Raw genomic sequence first — 16,663 nt, 5'->3', positions numbered from 1 at the left:
TTTTTTACTGAATATTTCTAGGTTAAAGCATGATTTAAACAGATACAGCACACACACACGCAATCGCTTTCGCAATAATGCATTCAAACAAATGTAATCTTACAATACTTCATCTTTATCTGATTTTGAAATCTGTAAGAAATGCATCGATCTGTAGATAAAATAACTGACGAAAATGAACTGCTATTTTCATCACAAACAAAATTTGCACAGCAGAAAGCAGCAATTATACCTTTTAATGCTGACAATGTTATTAGTTTGGCATGTGGTAGGAAAAAAAAGTTTGCACACAATAGCCTAAGCCACTTTGAAAATCTACTGTTATTTTATTTACTTTTTATTTTAATATAGGCTATGTTATTAACATAACATTTCAAACATACTGAAATACTTTAGCCACGGAGCGAAGGCGGAGTGGTGTTTCTGGTATCAAAGAGTGTGGAGTGATTATTAAATGCTCGGAACGCGGAGGGAAATAGTTGCCGCTCCACTCCACTCACATACTCCGCTACCGAGTGAGAGAGATGTTTTGCCCTACAAAATGAACAAGACCGCGGCAGCACAAGCACAGCATATCCGCCAAAAAGCAACCTGCAGCAATGCTCATTGCACGGCTCACCAAGCTTTACTTTTATGGCTCGCATGGCAGTAAATAATACGATGATATGATCATGCAGTCAATACAGATATTAAAAAAAAAAAGTTAAAAACAAGCAGGGCTGTAACATAACCCATTTAAAAACGCATGCAATGTCTACACCGGGCATGAGTGGTGCGATCCGACAAAAGACAATAGAACCCAGTGATGTTGTCTAAACTTGGACGCGGCGTGATGCGACACGATCCCCATCAGTAAACTGATGCTCGTTCTATTTATGACAAAATGTTCTGACACTACGTTCAGATGATTTGCAACTGTAGTGTGAGGTCAAGTTTAGACAGACTTTTAGCACCGCGGGGCGCAGCACGACAACTCTCGCGTCCAGTGTAGACACAGTTAGACAGTGTCTGCTCTATTTACAAATAATTTATATAAGAAAAAAATGACTCACTGCGTAGTTGCCAATTTTAATTTTAACAGTTCTTAACGCCGAGTGGATGATTAGATGCATGAAGGGCTAGTATTAAATAAAAATAAAAATAAAAAATCATCTTCTCAGTTATAAATTTGACTGGTAAATAATAAATAATGAATTATATTAAAACGTGTTTTGAACAATTTCTTTGTCATTTGAATATTGTAAGGGGGGGGGGCAAAAAAAATCGATTTAAATCGTAAATCGGATTTTTGGTGAAAAAAATCGGGGTTTTTTTTTTAGGCCATATCGCCCAGCCCTACCTACCACTAAAAGCCATGCTTGCACAGGTTCTGCACGATCCTCTTCAATAATATCCTCTGCTTCTCAATCAGGCTCAAACTGATTAGCGATATTAACAATGCCGTTGTTTACAATACAACCAGAGCACATGCTGCTGCGATGAGGGGTGGGAGGTTTAGATGCGCACTTGAGGCGGTTTAGCCAATCACAACACGTTGGGCTAGCTAATCAATTAGAGCCCATCACCTATTTCTAAGGGAGGGGCTTCATAAAAGAAGGAAATGATCAGCGTGTTTATAGGAGAAGGGACAGAGCATTGTGGAATAAAGGTAAATTTTGTAAAAAATAATGTGTTTTTTAAAAACGAAGCATTAACACGGTAGACGGTACCCCATGAACACAATCAAGCCTAAAAAAAAACACTTAACCAACCCTTTAAGTCATATTTAATCTGCATATAAAACATTAGAAATTAGATATTTGTTTAATTTTGTTTGATTTTTAAAAAAAAAATATTTGTTGTGTGTCTCAATAAATTGGATTAATTTAAAAATACAGTGGTTAAATTTAAAATAAAATTTCTATTGCTATTTGTTTTTTAAAAAAAAAAAGGTTATAAAAAATTAATTATAATTATCGATACCGAACTATATGAAACATTATATCATTGATACATTTTTTAGCTATATTGCCCAGCCCTAATCTCATGTATACTACTATTCAGAAGTAAGTTTGGGGTCGGTAGGATTCAGTTTTGAAGGTCCTTGAATGTTTAAAACACTAATAATTAAATAACACCACTATATGTTTAGCAAATCTCAAAATAAATATCCATTTTTCATACTGTACATTTTGATGTTGTAATGCCTAAATTCACTTGTAGCATTTAGAACTAGAGATGCACCAAATACAATTTTCTTGGCCGATTCCAATTTACGATTTTTTGTTAGTGTGATCTGCCGATACCGATTTTTGCCGATTCCAATTTATGATTTTTTTGTTAGTGTGATCTGCCGATACCGATTTTTGCCGATTCCAATTTATGATTTTTTGTTAGTGTGATCTGCCGATACCGATTTTTGCCGATTCCAATTTATGATTTTTTGTTAGTGTGATCTGCCGATACCGATTTTTGCCGATTCCAATTTTTTTCCCTAAGAGATATAATTAACAGCATATACAAACAAAAATCTTCTTTTCTTCAACGCAAAGTTTCATAAAAAAAAAAACAACCGGTTAAAAGTCAGTAATGAAATAAGAACAAATTAAAAAAAAAAACTGCAAACAAAGGCACAAATAAATGCAATAGAATAAAGACAGCTTTGAAACTAAGTTTTTCAGGTTAAGTAAGTTTTGACTCCGGTAAGACATTCTACAGAAATGAAAGTAATCAAATTTCTGTAGTCTTCATAGTAAAAATTAAATACAAATTAATGCTTACCATTAAAGTTATAAAACGTATTAAGTCAAGATAAGAAAGTGATTTTCTTTGTCTTTTGTTCTTTGATTAACATGACAGACAGCAGCAGGAATATTGGACTGTCCCTTTAAGAGTTTATCCACGGACCCAATATACTGTTACACAACATACCTTCTATTTCTCAACTATTTAACATTCCAAAACTGACTGTATTTAACTGGATACTTGCCAAGATGGGCATTTTGACAATTTTGATTGTTTTTTAACGTTTTAGCGCAGTTGGCCACTCATTTTGGTATGTGTGGCTCACAAGCTGTTTAAGACTGAGCGTGGCTTGTGGACTCCACTAATAAAGATCAGTGGTGGTGCGCGCGCTTTTGGTGTAAATGCGAAACCTGTGAGAATTAATGTGCAGTACAAGCACCATTTAACCGGAGAGAATGAGACGTGTGTGAGAGAGAATGGGTCATTGGAGAGAAGAGAGCGAGAATGTGCGGAAGAGAGTGAGAACGCGCGGCTGACATGACGTTATTGCCTGTGCCGCTGGTAACAAAACGGATCGGCTCGAAATCGTAAAGAAGTGAGACTGACCAACAGGTCGCCGATCACGAGGAAAATCGGCCGATTCCGATCCCTGGCCGATTGATCGGTGCATCTCTATTTAAAACTATTAATTTTAGTTTTCAAGCATCAATAAAGCAGCTTGTAAAAAAAAATGCCAAAGCGTTACATTTACCTGAGGAAAGAAATTCAATGTCCATAAATTTGTTAATCAAATAAAAAAAAAAAATTTAAAAAAAAAAAATTTATAATTTGAGGCGAATTTTATGTTTGTAAATATGTGCACTGTTACATCTTTGTAAATATATTCACTATATTACATATTTATTATATTATTTAAACCATTAGTTATGTCTTATTTAATATAGTTTGAATAAACCTGTCATAAAAATTTCTGACAGCAAACATTTAAATTTTAACAATGAATTTGATAGATTGATTTTAGTCTTTAGTATTTTATTTTTAATTTAAGCAAAATGCAGAATTTAATTATATCCCCTTTTATTGGTTATTGGCTATAACATCAAAATGAATATCAGCTTATCGATATCAGCCGTCTTATTGTCCACCGGACAAAAAGTATTAGTCAGATCACTTAAAAAAAGGAATAGTACACCAAGTGATTTGAGTTGTCATTTCTGTAGCACAAATACTGCTGAACAAGAAACACATAGAATTTTTTATACATGTAGTTATCGATATCAGCCAGAAATGTTATATCCGTTCATCCCAAGTGGGCATCATTCCCAAATTTCTACTCCCAGTTAGGGCTGCACAATTAATCGAAATACAATTGATAACAACATGACCTAGAGCATTTATTATACCGCATATCTTTCTTGAAATTTGTTCGTCACAATAAAATGCACAATGTTCTGATACATTCTGCTGTACAGTCCAAGTAACAATATGCCAGGCCAAAACATCATGGGAAAGATTCAGACTTTAATACAGCCTCAGTTCGAAGGCCTTAACTAGCCCTCGACTAATTCTTTGAAAGAAAGTTCAGGGTAAGGAGCCGGGGGAAAATTCAAGGGGCCTTCTCTTTCTGAGAATTGTAGTGAGTGGATAGTTTATAGCTGCCTGGAGACAGTATCAGAACAGTCTGTGAAATGGGGGAGGAGGAACAGGCGGAGACTGTAGAAATGCCAAGCCATGGTTCACTTCAGCAAGAAGTAAAACTGAGGCCAGGAAAAGAAAAAAGAAAAAAAAAAGAGGGAGAACTTCTGCCACAGGCTGCAAAACACAACCAAGTTCAACTCTGTGCACCATTTCTGTGAGGACAGTGTTTGGTGGATTTCGATTAAATCACATGAAATCTCTTGGATATGGGAAAACAGCACATAAAAAGAGTAACAGCTCTGTTCGTAATTATGTGGGCTGATATTTACAAAGCTGTGATCATATTCACATTTTCTTTACAGATGCTTTTCTGCCATATTAACTTATTAGCTAACACAAAGAGTGTGCTGTCAATTACTCCAGCTGGAGGAAAACCGAAAAAAATAAAAATAAAAATCAAGTACTAGATACAAGCCATGAGCTTTCAGTATAAATGCTGTTGCCTGGTTTATTAGTAGACATCTATAGTCATCTATAGACATCTATAGTCAAGTGTGTGTCTTATGAAGGGTGTCTTAAAGACGTGCATCTGTGGTTAAAAAGTACACACACATGCATCTAAACGATTCTGATGCCGTGCTCACTGACATGCTTGCGCACAAATCATGGTCACACACGCACTCATAAGAATTCTATTGCATAATAATAATAATAATAATAATAATAAAGCAATTAAATAATTAAAGGATTAAAAGTGATTTAAGGGAATAAGTAAATAAGAATGCTAAAATAAGATCTAGGTTTGTAGGTATATATTAAAATCCCCCTGTGGTGAAAATCAAGTTTTTCTATGTTGTTTATTTGTCTATGTGGTGTTTTTAATGTGCTTTTAGACAAACCATGTGCCAATCCATTTATCAACATCATTGCAGAGTATTTCTGCTTAAAATGTAGTTTCCCAAAGGCAGTCACAGAAACACGTTTTGAAACAGCCTTTTTTTTTTTTTTTTTGCTACGTCACGAAATTCAATAACCAATCACGTCAAGGGATCCGATCCTTAGCATATCATTAACTGTGCTGCAAAGCAGAGGGTCTATTGAGAAGTCACCGACAGCAAGTTTAGTTTTACTATTGAAAAGCTTGTTATCTTTGCTGTTTACCTCATCTTACGCTATGGAGGCTCTCTTTTATTAAATTTTTTTTATTTGATTCCTCCGTGCTTGCTAAATGTTCTGCAATTTATTAATCTGTTTATAATAGCCTACAGCATGGTGTATGCCATGCCTAATCTTATTCGTTTTTGTTAACAAACGTTTTGTAAGCTAGTTTGTCATTGTATCTTACTTTTTATTGTTGTGCTTTTTAATTAAGAATAACAATTAATCCATCTTTTGTTTTGGTCTTAAAAAGTGAAAGTAGATGTTTTGAATATTTTGAAGAATAAAAGAATTTTGAAGAATTCATTTAGGCTAAAATGAAACTGAAACCAACATTGGGTCTCTCATTCGACACAAAATCAAATGTTTCAGTATTTGAATGCCAAATTATTATTTATTATGTACTTCACTCACGTTCCAATATCCACGTAAAACAAAATGTTTTGCATAACATCACGGTGGTACGTGATAACACTTAACGGCACAGATTTTACTACATACCTATTTAAACTGAGTAGTGTGTTTTGTTTTTTCTTTCCATATGTTTGGCTGACTGTATTTTATTATTTAACAGGCTGCATTGTCAAGGTAGCAAAGCTTAACTGTGTGCGCGCATGCGGCGACGGCACAATCACTTCTAACAGTGGAAGCAACTACTCCTTTTAGTCTTAAAGAATCGGAATTGTAAAATGTTTGCCTTTATTTGTGTACATTCACAATATAAACAAATCTTTGTGCTTTTGTAAAATAAGCCTAAAGAAAAACAGGATGCCATTTTCTGGTGTCTGCATGGTTTCCTTTAGCGCAGCACAAAAATGAACCAAAACTCTGCATACTAGGCTATTTGTTGCACAGTTTTTCGTTCATTTTCTTAATTTATTAAGTAAAAATATATTTCTTGTATAGGCCTATTTATTTATTATATATATATCTATATATATATATATAGATATATATATATATATATATATATATATATATATATATATATATATATATATAGAGAGAGAGAGAGAGAGAGAGAGAGAGAGAGAGAGAGAGAGAGAGAGAGAGAGAGAGAGAGAGAGAGCCTAGCTTTTTGTTTTTTTCACCACTTGCATGAAGACCATGTGAATCCTCATGTTCTGTTGTTTACTGCTTTTGTGCATGTAAAATGAATCCCCGGGAAACAAATGTTAGTATTTTTAATGGGTCACAGACACTTATCCTTTCTAATTTTATTCAATTCTAATTTAAAATAATCTTGTCGGTTAATGGTTAATAATCGTTTAAAGAGCGTTGGTTGTCAGTTAGGAAAAATAAACAATATGAACATCTCTAAAAATATTTATTGCATTTTAAGCACAAATATTATAGAAGCAGTTGAGCATAAGTGAAGATTTACTGAACAACCAAACATTGAGTTTTAAAACCCCAAGAACATATGCAATATTTTAATATTTTATAAATAAGTTGATTATTCATTACACATATAACCAATAACCAATTGCACAGATCTCAAAATATGAGATAAATAAAACTATCAAAAGCATTTCTTATTAAATTAATATTAAAAAGGAAGAACAGTAGACTTGAAAATGTAATTAGCTTTATTAAGCCCTATTCGGATGGGGCTAGTTTTCTAAACTATGTTTGAGTTTCGATTCTTATCACCTTTTCATGTACCAATTCAGATGGGACTAACATCTCTGTGTTTATTACAGAGGTGGGAGGGTCTGTTTTGTACATCTGGGCGTCACAGAGATCACATGCTCTGTATGTGTGCACTGCGTATAGTCATTCGGATTGATTACCATTTAGTATAATTACACAAATACCATAGTGGAGCTAAATGGCTAGTATAGCAAAACCATGTTAAAGGCACATTATGTCATTTTGCGGTTAGAGGGCGCGTATTCAAAACAAACAAAGAAACAAAGGTGTAGTTTGATGACACCGTGACTGAGTGTGGAATCATGGGAGTCTTCATCCCAACAGCCGGCGCAATCCCGACGGGACTCGGGCAGAAATCATGTTCATGGATGAGCTAATGATTTATTAACATAGCAGAATGAAGCAGGGTGAGGCTGATAGCCATAGAAGCGAAACAATGCAGCTGAATGAGCTTGACACACGGCTCGATAACTGCAGAGCTTTTATTATGCCACAGTCGACCGCTTCCGCTCCTTCGGTCCGTATGTGGAAAAAAAAAAAAAAAGCACTGTTTTATCATACTAGATACATTTAAAAGTTCTGTTATAATGCTCCTCTGTGCGGTCGTCACCGGTCTAATAAATCCCACAACATATTAAAGCGTATTTGGTGTTTACATGTTTTCTACAAAACAAAACCGAAAATCGTGGGGTTATGACGTCATTTGCAGGCGACACAATGACACTATGGACACTATAGTTAAAATTGCTTATATCTATGAATTTAAACATTCTTCGAAACATTTGAGATAATGTAAGTACACAAGTCAGCAAAATATATAACACTCTTCTACTGGATTTTAAACATTTTAATAAAAAAATCTTACATATTGTGCCTTTAATGTGTGGTTAATTTAGTTTAACTATTTTTTTTAATTTATTTGTAGTAAACCTATGTTTAATTTTCATAAAGGTACATATGTAATTAAAACAATGTAATTGAGTGCAGATATGAACATGAGTAAACTTTATTAATCTGTTTATAATAGCCTACAGCATGGTGTATGCCATGCCTAATCTTATTCGTTTTTGTTAACAAACGTTTTGTAAGCTAGTTTGTCATTGTCGCTGACGCTGATATTACAAGAGCCAGTCTTAACAGTTTACGTGATCTGGCTCTTGATTTTATTATTATTATTTTTTTATTATTATTTCTTTGCCGGGAGGCAAATATATCAAACATGAGCGTGGTAAGACCGTCAACAGCAACTGACGTTGGCCAAAACACACAAGGAAACGCACGTGGAAAAAAATATCGCCGGTAATCACACACATTCACATTCGGACGGGATTAGTTTTCTCAGAGGATCACTGAGCTTGCTGAATAACAGTAGATAATTTGCTCTGGAATTATTACAGAGGTTGTGTGAGAAAAACAAAGACGTGGCAGCAGGCAAATGTCTCAGGCATGCAGGTTAATTCCCTACATCTACATAAGAAAAGCAGAGAGAAATATGTAAGTTAGTCGATTTAAGCTATAGAAACTTACTTTTAGGAAGAAGGCACTAAAGCAACACTGATGAGCAATTATTTTACCCGTTTATTTTTCTAGGCCTAGCTGGAATCTGTGCCTGCAAAATTCCAGATTTCCACAGAATGGGAATACCCATCATTCACAATTCTACACATTTCTTGTCTCTTGTATTTTAAAATACTCAGCACAGAATTCCATACATTTTCCTTGGTCTGGATACAACCTGAAAGCAGAATCTAAATTGTGTGTATCTGGTCCTGTAATTCAACACTTCAAAGTACACCAAAACTTCTCCTGCATTCTCTTTTTAGTCAGTGAGCATCACAGACTGAATATGACAACTTTTTAGTGTGCACTGCAGTGCTGGAGACTTTTAACTGTCCAAAAAAGGGACACAAAGGAGACATTGAAGCAAAAATCACCTGATGGATTGGGAATGTGCAGATGTAGCTGAAAGCCCTACCTGATACATATAACTCTCCGGATTGGCCTGGTGAACTGCCAGGCCTCCAAACATACTATAATTTACTGCTTCCTGAGGGCATAAGAGGAGGAGGAGAAAGAGCTTGGGGAAAGTGCCAGAGAAACACCGGCGCAAAGACATTTTGAGAAAGAAGACACTAGATGACTAAGAGGGTACAAGGTAGCATCCACACAGAGGTTCATGCTACACTTATAAAACTAAAGGTTCCAGAAGAGATTTACGCAGCAATGCCATAGAAAATCCATTTTAGTTTCCCCAAAGAACATATAAGTGAACAGTTCTTAAAATATCATTTTTTTAGTTTAAAAACATGAATAGCCTAAAATTTATTAAAATTAATTTCCATTATAAAAACCCTTTTGTGCAACGAAAAGATTTTTCATGTAACCATTTCATGAGTTCACACTTACATATAATAAACAGAGTAAAGGTTATGCGTATTTGGCGTGCTGTCAGAGTACCCAGAGTACCCCCCCTAGAGGTTAGGACAGAAATAGTTGTAAGTGTGGATAAGGGGTGGTGGAGGCATGCTGGAAAAATAGTCAAGGAACAGATGTAAGTCTGCTGTGTATATATACACACACCTCTTGTCTTGTTAATTTGGTTGATTACTGATTATGCGCAATTATGCTTATTTATCTGAACGTGCTCCTCCCAAACTTTGTTAATAAAACATCATTAATAGCAATAAAAAAAAAACTGAATTATGTGTAAATGGCAAAAAAAAATTATCTTACATTAGCAAAACCTCTGATGATTCAATGCTGAATTGCATTGCAGTAGACTGCTATCAAAAGCAAAATTCACAGATGTTTATTACGAGAGATCTGAGGCCTGATTCAACAAGCTAGCAGTCAGCCCCCAAAACAAAACAGGTTATGACAGCTCTTTAGCACAGATTAAGCAGGTTAGTCATTGGTCAACACAGTAAAAGCAGCCAGTCTTACCCTGCGAGGAGGCTGTTGGCTCAGGTCTGGGAACAGCAGGAAGCGGTCTCTGAGAACGAGGCTGGCAGGACAGCACTGACATTTTCACAGGTCCCACATACTGCACGTACGTCCCTGGAAAGTTTCCCCTCTGTTTGGTTCGCTCGTTAAAGCCCAAGATCCAGCCAATGCATTCTGGGTTCTCCTCCTCACCCTCTTTGATGCCCAGTGACAGCAGAGACGCTTGGTCGACCGTCAGGACATCACCAGGCTCAAGGTCAATGTCATCCTCCCAGTCCTTAGAGTAGGAGTACAGAGATCTGTACTGGAAGCCATCGGCAGCCATCTTCAGAGTATGAACTGGCAATCACCCCAGGCAGAAGAGCGTCGGATTGGGGATGAAACTTTGCGAGGGTGCGAATGGTGTCGTACCGTCGGACGTTCGGTTAAAAGCTAAGCACTTCTGACCGGAGCTCATAAACAGGCATGCGCGGTAGCAACGGCTTAGACCTGACCGGTGTTGGCCGAGCAGGCCACTTTTCTCAACTTGAACCCACGGTTCAACCAAATGATGGAACAGAGGGAATGCAGCATGCTCATTCAGGCTCCGGAAAAGAAATAAAGAATGAAGTCCTTCACAGATTTATTTTGCCAAATCAGCTGGTGTCGTCTTATAGCAGGTTGCTCAACATTCCCTCTCAAGATGTGATCCTCCCAGTGTAACGTGAAGACTGTATGGAAAAAAAGACAAGTATATTAAGAGTGAAACACTCACACAAAGTCTTTCTAAAAGAATAACAATAAAATAATCACAACAACTTTACAGTCGAGCTTCAGCAAGGCTTTGCATAGTCCAGTTACAGCCTCCATCTCAGTCGAAGTACACATGACAGAATGCGTAATAAAATATTCAAAGCATTAAATAAACGTTGTGCGTCACCTCTGGCTTTCAGAGAAAATGCACAACATTGAGGCCAATTGTAGTCTGATTAAACATGCTGGACAAAGACTAGGTCCGTTAATCCGACTTCACAAAAACAATTTTAATTTTAGAATTTTAGTCGGACTGAAGTGTTTACAAGTGTTAACAACCTTACCTTACTTACCTTAAAACAATTAAAGCCAGAAATATCAACGCCATTAATGTCGCAGTTAGTAACCAAATATTTCAACTTCAGCAAATAATCAAAAAGATAACTGCCTTAAAAAAACAAACAAAAAAAAAACAGGTTCACAATTGTTTTTGGGAATAGCATTCCTGAATGAGCACAGGTCACTTAAGTTTGAAAATAATCCAATATGAAGTCCATATTATTCCAATTTTAACAGTACGCAGTTGATATTATATGCAATATGCATCACTTATATAACGGAATGGTTAAACGTATAATTTTTTTCATGCGCATGCGCACCTTCGAACCAGGGGCTTATGCTCATATACCAATAAAGTGGCATTTTAAAGGATTGCTGACCCCGTGGAAAGATTGCAATCTAATAAACTACGTCAAAGTGATCGCAGGCATCACAGGGCAACACTCACCCCACTTTGACCAGGCGCACTAGGGTCTCAGTCCGACATCATCTGTGTGGAGAAGAGAGGTGCAAGCGCAGACACGTGGCACTGACATACCCAACCACAGCCCGCAATCCTCACACCACCGAAACACCCCCTCCGAAACACGTCATCCCCCTTTCCGCCTTTTCATCATTATAACTAAAGTATTTCATGTAATGCTACTGAACTGTAAGACGGAGTTCTTTCAGGAAAAAAGAAAAAGTCCATTCTGAGTCTGAGTGCTAAAACTAAAAGTTCTGCTGAGAGAAATCCTCATCTTTACAGTCAAGCAAATGGCTTAAACTGTAGGACGGCGGCTGACGGATTTGTATGCATCCTTTCCTCCCCTTTATTCAGTCTGAGCAGAGCAGTTTGCAAAACATTGTGACCAAGGCAGAGCACAAAATAATTAATGAATCGAGGCAGGAAACTCACTGTTGCTACAGAAGGGAAAAGGTAATCCTGTATTCCTATTGGGCAGCATATGGCCATGTGCTCAAGAATCACCAGAGAAGCTGGGGCAAATCAAGCAAACGTTCTAATATTAGAAAATGTATCTAGGCAGTGATCAAACCATAAACCTTTAAACTATACTGCTTTTCTGCAGTGGATAACTTTTTTTTTTGCTCATTATAGGAATATGTTTATGCCTGTATGACATGTTTTAAATATTCTGAATGAGAAACAAGAAAAGCAAAATCAAAATGTTTGTTGGATGAGGCTTGTCTAATCAGGACTATGGCATTTTATTAGGATCACTCAAACACAGGGAAAAGGAATGGATTCTCCTTGGGCTTCTACTGAGAAAACATTATCAGGATTCTCTGTCATATTGTGCATGTCTTCAGCCTCAGGCTACCAAGGTAGGGGTTTTATCCATCCACGAGACCTGTCTTAGTTTTAAGAAATTAGGACAGTCACAGTATTTGTTGAGAAAGAAAACGATGAGCCTGTCTGAGTACAGAAAGCTTACGCAATATTTTTCAACTCTCATTTATTTGGCCGAAGTACCTTGACTAATGCCCATGAGTCTGGTGACAGACAGTGTTCTCCAAACAATATGTCCTTTTAAAGCCTGGAGTATGCAGGACTGAAGGAACAGCATACAGAACATATCCTCTGGATATATGGCATGCAATGGTTCAGATAAGGACAATGTTGCTAATTAAAGTTAAAGTGGGTCTTTTTATTTTAAAATAGTTTCTCAAGTTAATGTGCGGCCAGCTGTAAGCAAGCCATTACAGTTCATTTCCATGAAAAATGTAAACACTGTAGTGCTTTCAAAACAGTGCTTTGTTTGTTTGAGCATCCTGACGAGCCCAACACATCAACACTGGCTCAACCAATGGTGTAACTCTGGAGGCGGGACTACTCGCCTGGCAGATGAGAGAAAAATTATTGCTATCTTACATTCCTTAACTATTCTCACGTTGACAAGATGTTTGCACATATAAGTTTGATTTGCACTTAACATTTCCTATAATTATTATTTATTTTTTTACAATGTTACAAAAATATTGAGAAGAGTAATTGAAAGTCAAGAAACAAAAGCAGCAACAGATCTTTCATATTGTGAAATACATCTGAATGTAACAAATTATTGAAAAAGAAGAGGACTTGGTTCTGTCAATCGGCTATTGATTGGATTAATTAAATTGAATTACGGACAAATAATTCACAAGGCGCGGTCACAAACGTCAGGCAAAATTTGCAGGTAAAGAAGGTCCATTGTCCGTTATTAATAAAGTGGCAATATATTACTTCCAACCTAATCAGCTTTATATCTGTAAATCGCATATTCAGAGTTTTACAAACTTGAATCCAATGCGAAATATTTCCCCTCAAATTTTTTTCGATTGCACGTAGTCCTATTTAGATGACTGCATTTTGCTGTACAAAGGTAGATAAGGGTGCAGCTTTATATCTATAACTTGTAATCACAAAATAGCTAGGGTGAATTTTCATTTCATGCGGATTTTGAACAAATTTATCAGTTAGTATATTACTTCTTCGCTTAGCTAAAGCAATCTTAACGAGACTTAACACACAGACTAATAAGGCCCTGTTTACACCTGGTATTAAGATGCGTTTTGGTCGATAGGATCACAAGTGGACAATGCTAAATACAGGTGTAAACGGGGTGTAAACCGTTTTGAGCTTGTCCACTTTCGACCACTTCCAGAGGCAGTCGAAAACGCATTCGACCGGATTAAAGAGTGGAACGGAGCGACAGAGATTTACCCTCTGGCTCCGATTCCACTCCGGGTTTTACATTCCCCACTCCTGGAACAATCCTGAGAGAAACTCGCTCTGAAACAAACAGTGTAAAAACACTTGTGCTGTTATATTAAAACAATCAACATTATCACCATAACTACACTAACCTTGAGCTAACTGCTGTATAAGACGTCGAATATAAGCAGTGACTGGCAAATGGTCACTTTAAATTCAGAAGTGTCTAAATCTGATTTAAAAAGTGGCATAAATACTTAAGTACGTGCTCGAGTCATTGTCACGCGCTGAAAAGCTCTTGCAGGCTGTTAACGGTGTGTCTCCTGCTTTGGCCAGGCAATATGCATCAGCATCATGCAGACCAAACGCATAACGTTATCGGTCTGCACACTTCTGTCGCCCACTAACGTTAAATCCGCGAGCTTAGCAAACGGTTTGTTCGAAATTTTGGAAAATAAATAAAACGTTGGCTTATCGTTAGAAGCAAACAAGTCCAAATATGTCGTAGCAGCACACTTCGCGCATTTCCACCATTTTCCCACTTTTGGAGGCTGCTAGCAAGCCATCCTGTTTAGTAGAGTGCAGGAACGCAATGTGCAAAACTTGGGAAAACTTACCCGTGGCAAGTCGTTGCAAAAGCGTTGACGGTTTTCTTTCGCGCGTGCGAATAAATGTGCGATCCAGACTCAGGTTTTCAACTCCCATCTACTCCCTCAGCAGAGTACAGGATTGCTTTCTTTTTCCTTTTCATTCCGCACGAATCTTTTCAACTTGCCGAACTGCCATTTTCCAGCGGAGCAGGACAGGACTGCGTGAGAACGAGAGAAAGCGGGACGGAGAACAGCGGAATGAGCCGAAACCGTCCGAAAGAGTAAATCTCGGTTAACACACGAAGCGTTCATCATTCCTGCACTCCCTATTGCGCCATCCCGCTGAGGTTAGGCGAGGTAGTGTAACAACCCGTTCATAAAAAATGTAGACCTACAAGTGATAAAAAAAAATAAATAAAATAACCATCTCAAATTACGCTATCCTTTCATTTGTATTGGGACATTTAAGTAATTTTACAGTTTCAAACAGTATTATTTTATGCAGCAGGCCAATGTCATTAAAATATTTTTCCTGTATGTAACTCTCTATATAAAATATATAAATTGTAAACGTTTGGGGCCAGTCATTTTATTTTAAATAAGTGGTTTTATTCCTCAATGATTAAACTGATTAAAGGTGACAGACTTTTGTATTGTTACAATAAAATTAGATTTCAGATAATACTGTTCTTTTGAACTTTCTATTTATCAAAGAATCCTGAAAAAACAAGTCCACAAAAATATGGTGCAGCACTGCTGTTTTAAATACTGATAATATGAAATATTTATTGAGAATTAAATCAGTATATTAGAATGTTTTCTGCAGGATCATGTGACACTGAAGACTATAGTAATGATGCTGAAAATCTAGCTTTGTCATCACAGGAATAAATTATATTTGAATATATAGTTATTTTAAATTGCAAGAATATTTTACACTATTACTGTTTTTACTCTAATTTTGATCATAAATAAATACAGCCTTGCTGAGCATAAACTTAAAATGATTAAAAAAAAAATCATACAGACCCCAAAGTTTTAATTTGAATGGTAGTGTATTGTAATAATTTCTGGAGGTAGTTAATATACAGGTACCACAGGCCACTAGTGCTTAAGTATGAAAAACATTCATGGTCAAACCACTGAAATATGATTATAAGCAATTATGTACACATTTAATCATGGTTAAATCCAAACTTTACAAATACATTGAGCGTGAGTGGATTTAGTTGAGAGTCTAGGATCTGTTTGAGTCCATGGCTGTGGAAAGAACTGGATCAACTATACAAATTCAACTTAAAACAAAACACTACAGTACCATACAAAAGTAAATGAAGGTAGTATGTGAACTCAAGGAAATAGTGCCACACAAATCTGAAGTACAGAAGAAGAGAAAGACAAGTCAGACTGGGAGTGCAAGCATCTAAACATCGTCTTCTGTCTCTTTAGTTTTGATTAATGAATGAGGAAGCAATCCAGTTTAATCAAACCATTACATAGAAAGCTCATGTTACTCGTAACTGAATCATTTCTGTGTAACCAAACAAGCAGATGTCAACACTTCAGAAGGCTATGGTGCAGATTTCAACTATGGGATTTATATAGGGTACTCACAAAAACATGCCATACAGCTGTTGTGTGAATTCAGACTACAAGTCAGACTACAAAACACTGAAAGACAGAGAGACACCATTTGTTAAAGATTACATATGTCAAATGATTTCAGTTGTACAACACTGCTAGAACACATACTGAATCCAAAACATTATAAATAAAAGATGTCACTAAATTAGTATTCATAATCTATTTTGTTCTTTTTTTTAAGTAATGAGAACAAGTATGCTCAGGTAAACATGATACTCTACAATGCCAACATTGGCAAAATGGCTTTTTTTTTTCTTACATGTCATTGTTTAGGTGCTGGAATATTTTTGGGTGTGACTGACTGAACACAAGACTGCATCCAAATTTGCAAAATGACAAAAATAATATTAGTCAACATATAATAACTACATTTTGTTGACCACTCAGACATTACATGACAATATTACTGATATTTATGAGATATGAGAATGAAAAAACAACAGTAATTGAACCTCAGCAGGACCACATGTGTGCAAATTCTCAGAAAGCGATCCTACTGTATGACCTTTCTATTCCCGTCTTATATAAAACAAATGTAATAAATAAT

The 16,663-nt window shown here is 36.3% G+C and overlaps 1 protein-coding gene across 3 annotated transcripts in view; it reads right to left on the bottom strand.

Annotated features, from left to right (window-relative positions):
• The window catches only part of pik3r2 (phosphoinositide-3-kinase, regulatory subunit 2 (beta)), a 43,459-nt gene extending 28,634 nt beyond the window's left edge, over positions 1–14,825 (bottom strand). For 2 of the 3 annotated variants that reach the window (XM_042718236.1, XM_042718238.1), the window contains exons 1-2: positions 14,500–14,825; positions 10,117–10,826 (exon numbers count right to left, since the gene is read on the bottom strand). In XM_042718236.1, the coding sequence (XP_042574170.1) occupies positions 10,117–10,441 (325 nt within the window). In that variant the 5' untranslated portion in view covers positions 10,442–10,826; positions 14,500–14,825. Of the gene's footprint in view, positions 1–10,116; positions 10,827–11,635; positions 13,103–14,499 lie in introns of those variants that run through there. The other variant, XM_042718237.1, reaches the window with a different exon arrangement.
• Between the last annotated feature and the right edge of the window lie 1,838 nt (positions 14,826–16,663).

Source organism: Cyprinus carpio, chromosome B2 (assembly GCF_018340385.1).
Source record: "Cyprinus carpio isolate SPL01 chromosome B2, ASM1834038v1, whole genome shotgun sequence".
Lineage (NCBI taxonomy): Eukaryota > Metazoa > Chordata > Actinopteri > Cypriniformes > Cyprinidae > Cyprinus > Cyprinus carpio.
The sequence above is the reverse complement of the archived record's forward strand: the minus strand, read 5'-3'. Positions and strand labels throughout refer to the sequence as shown.